The 4,149-nt window shown below is 46.7% G+C and overlaps 1 protein-coding gene across 1 annotated transcript in view; it reads right to left on the minus strand.

Annotated features, from left to right (window-relative positions):
• LOC103797267 (OX-2 membrane glycoprotein-like) overlaps positions 1 to 3,716 on the minus strand; it is a 9,358-nt gene extending 5,642 nt beyond the window's left edge. The window contains exons 1-2 of the mRNA XM_009069466.1: positions 3,668 to 3,716; positions 1,858 to 2,193 (exon numbers count right to left, since the gene is read on the minus strand). Of these exons, the coding sequence (XP_009067714.1) occupies positions 1,858 to 2,193; positions 3,668 to 3,716 (385 nt within the window). The remainder of the gene's footprint in view (positions 1 to 1,857; positions 2,194 to 3,667) is intronic.
• Positions 3,717 to 4,149: the final 433 nt, after the last annotated feature.

Raw genomic sequence — 4,149 nt, forward strand, 5'->3', positions numbered from 1 at the left:
TCCCTGCTTGCATTGCATGGGGTGGTTACATCCCAGGTGCAAGGCCTGGCACAGAACTTTGCTGAACCTCATGCCATTGTCCTCAGCCCATTGATCAAGTCACAGACTTACCCAACTTAGTGTTGTTTGTGAATTTACTGAGGGTACGTCAATCCCCATGTCCAGATCATCAATAAAGATATTAAACAGGACTGGCCCCAATACTGAGCCCTGGAGAACACCACTAGTGGCTGGGCACCAATTGGATTTAAATTCATTCACCACAACTCTGTGGGCCCAGCCATCCAGCCAGTTTTTTTACACAGACTTACCCAACTTAGTGTTGTTTGTGAATTTACTGAGGGTACGTCAATCCCCATGTCCAGATCATCAATAAAGATATTAAACAGGACTGGCCCCAATACTGAGCCCTGGAGAACACCACTAGTGGCTGGGCACCAATTGGATTTAAATTCATTCACCACAACTCTGTGGGCCCAGCCATCCAGCCAGTTTTTTTACCCATTGCTGAGTCCACCCATTCAAGCCATGAGCAGCCAGTTTTTCTAGAAGTATGCTCTAGGAGACAGTGTCAAATGCCTTGCTGAAATCTACATAGACCACGACCACTGCCTTCCCTTCATCAACTAAGTAGATCACTTGGTGATAGAAGGAGATCCGGTTGGTCAAGCAGGACCTTTCTTTCATAAATCCATGTTGGCTGGACATGATCCCCTGGTTGCCCTGTATGCGTCATGTGATGGCACTCAGGATGATCTCTTCCGTGACCTTGCCTGGAACCGAGGTTATGCTGAAATGCCTGTAGTTCCCCAGATCCTCCTTCTGACCCTTCTTATAAATCAGTGTCATGTTTGCTGATTTCCAGTCAGCCAAAACTTCTCCAGTTATCCAGGAATGCTGGTAGATGATTGCAAATGATTTAGCGAGTTATTTTGACAGTTCCCTCATTACCCTGGGTTGGATCTCATCAGGGCCCATGGACTTGTGAGCATCCAACTGGCATAGCAAATCATTAACCATCTCCTTGTGGATTATGGAGGCTTCACTCATCTCCTCATCACCAAGTTCCAGCTCTAGGAGCTGGGTATCCTGAGGACAACTTGTCTTGACATTAAAGACAGAGGCAAAGAAGGCTTTGAGTACCTCTGCCTTATCCTCATCCCCTGTAACTACACTACCCTCTGCATTTATCCACTGATAGACACCCTCCTTGACCCTCCTTATGCACCCAATGTATATATAAAAACTTTTTTTGTTGTCCTTGACTTTAATGGTTAAATCAAGTTCCAGCTGGGCTTGGCCCTCCTAATCTTCTCCCTACATGACCTCTCAGCATCCCACAAGCTGTGCTGTATTTCAACCTTCTTTTTTTTTCCCATCCTTTTCCTGACACCAGCCTAACAACTGTCATTATTACTATAGCTTCCAGCTACTCTGGTCACGCATGAGCCTCTCTGCCTTTTGAATACTTTGCAATTTTAAGACCAAATGCAGAGTAAGCAAAAAAGTGCCTGATTTCCAGGCTTAGGAGGTGAGAGCAGCAGTGAAAGGAAGAAGAGGAGTGCAGGGTTCATGGCTGAGGCCAGCCAGCTGTCAGCACAGCACGAGGCCAGGGAAACTTGGAGGAAGTCATGGGTTACACATCAGCTTTTGAATCTCGCTGTTGCTGACTTGAAAGGGAAGAAAATTAAAGAACTGTTGAATGCTGGTTTCCCATCAGAGATAAAACCAGAGAGGGAGAGACAGAGAAGCTGAGCCACTTTTCCCACAGTAACATAGCAAAGTTGGGGAAGGTTTTTCACAGGGAAAGTGACTTGATCCTCAGATGACAGCTCATACGTAATTACAATGCCTTACCGTAAACCTTGAGACACATCCTGCCAGTGACAGCCCCCAAGGGGAATGTGTTGAAGATGCATTTGTAGCATCCTTCATCTTGGAGGGTGACTCCATGAAGGGAGATGGCTGAGGCTTGTAACTCGTTGTGGGCAAAGCTCACATGGCTGACATAGTCCTCTGCTATCTTTTGGCCATTCATCATACTGTAAGTTGCTATGTTGTCTTCAGCACCGTCTGTCTCCTTCTGCCAGGTTACCTGTATCACATCTTCTTTCGTGACCAAGCGGCATGAAAAGGTAATGTTTCCTCCTGCCTGAACCGACTGGACCTTTCTGTGCATCACCTGCACAGAGCCTGGGGGAGAAGCAGGTACCACACTCAGCATTTCTCACATCCTTCTGCAGCCCACCCCCAGCAGAAACTCCACAGTCTCTCACCCTCAGTTCTGAGCAGAGCAGCTCTGGAGGTTCTCTCGGCTCCTCCATCCAGGGAAAAAAAATAAAGAAAATGCAGTTTGAAAGGACTGCCCTGAGAATTTCACTAGGTCTGTCAGCTCTCACACCAAGCATCTCACCAGCCTGATACCTGTGCTGCAGAGAGCACCACTGAGAAAGGCAGCTCTGGTGTTTGGAGCCACTTATTTTTGTCTGCTAAGACTGTTATCCCACAGAGAGTTTCCCTAAAGGTTCAGCCATGCTAATGACCAAACAGCAGTTGGCCCATTACCACTCTCTGATCTCTCCTGCAGTTTAGAGTGAAGTAAATCTGTAAAACTGCTAAAAATTATTACATGCATCACTATACATCATGCATCCACACTTGTCAGAGACTGGCAAGAGAACAGGAAACCAGAAGGAAAAAGCAGGGTAGAGAGGACCAGAGGCAAACTGCATCTGTCCTACCTCAGGCTTGAGACTGTGCTGCTGGGGAGCAGCTGCAAAAAAGACCATGCTGAAGGTCCACAGGCAGAAAACTCACAGCATAAACATCATGGTATTGAAGGTCTCCAGGGAAACGAATAAAACAATCAGTCTCCTCTTCCAACTCATAGACACATGTAAAAAAAGCTATTAAGGGGACAAGGCAAGGAAAAGGGATGCTCCCAGGCTAACAGCTCAGCTCCACACTTCTCTTAGGATAATAGTTTCCAAAGTTTGTTTTTGTGCATCAGCAAGGGAAGGGAGATATCAGCAGGGACAGTTGCAGCACTGAAAACATATAATTTAATTTATAAGAAAGGGAAATATCTTTGCGGACTTTCAAGAGGAGTGAGGCTCTCTGCAGTGCCCAGAGGTACACTTGGCTAACCTATCTGGTAAAGTGCTCTCAGTGTCTGTGGCCATGGCCAGCCAGAACTCCACCAGAGACCAAGAAGCCAGCTGTGAAGCTGTGCCAGTCCTTTTGCTTTTCAGAGCTCAGTAGTGCCATAGGCACTTCTATGATTATGTAAGCTAGTTTGAAATCAATTCAGACTTTTCTACATGATTTTGAAATACAAAACCAGTGTAACACCTATGCTTTTGCTGGCCTAAGTATCAGTGTTTGCCTGGTTTATGATTTGCCAATTGCAATAAATTCATACATCTGTCTTGTAGATGCGCTGGTGATAAATTAAGTATGCTGTCAATGCAACCAGCAGTGACATGTCTGAAGCCCACGGTGAGAAGTGCAGTCACATGAAGTGCCATGTCACCACTGGGCTTGCCCTGGGAGTATGTGAGGTGAGGACTGCAGCACCCAGCAGCACAGAAGCAGGCTGGCAAGGCCACCAATGTCCCAGACACCACTGCAATCATGATACAGACATGCAGACAGATAAGGGAGTTACCTGAGGCAATGGTCCAGAGGCTGGAGAGAAGCAGGCAAGTGACCATCATCATCTTAGCTGTGCACTCAGTGAGATGAGTGAGCGACTGATCCATTGAGTGCGACTTCCCCTTTTTTATACACTTCGCTCTTACTCTAGGGACATTCCCACTCTCTGCAAGTACAGTAAGAGGCACCTTGTAAAAACCTCCTGCCCCTCTGGCACTCAGCTGAGTAACAAAAATATTCAGGGGACATGACAACAAACGTCAGAGCCAGAAACTGAAGATTTCCCAGCTGGGCTACTAAACAGAGAGAGGTGACGGGTTTTTCACATGCACTTTTTCTATAAGGCTAGGTTTCCACAAATGCCTAAATCCCAGCACAGATTTCTAAGCTGGCTGAGCATCCAGTGTCTGTGGGTTGTAGGAAGAAAGGCCACCCTGGCCCTGACCTGAGCTCTGGGAAAGTAGCTCAGGTCAATAGTCATGCTGCAATGAGTAG

This window comes from Acanthisitta chloris, unplaced genomic scaffold, assembly GCF_000695815.1.
Source record: "Acanthisitta chloris isolate BGI_N310 unplaced genomic scaffold, ASM69581v1 scaffold1572, whole genome shotgun sequence".
NCBI lineage: Eukaryota > Metazoa > Chordata > Aves > Passeriformes > Acanthisittidae > Acanthisitta > Acanthisitta chloris.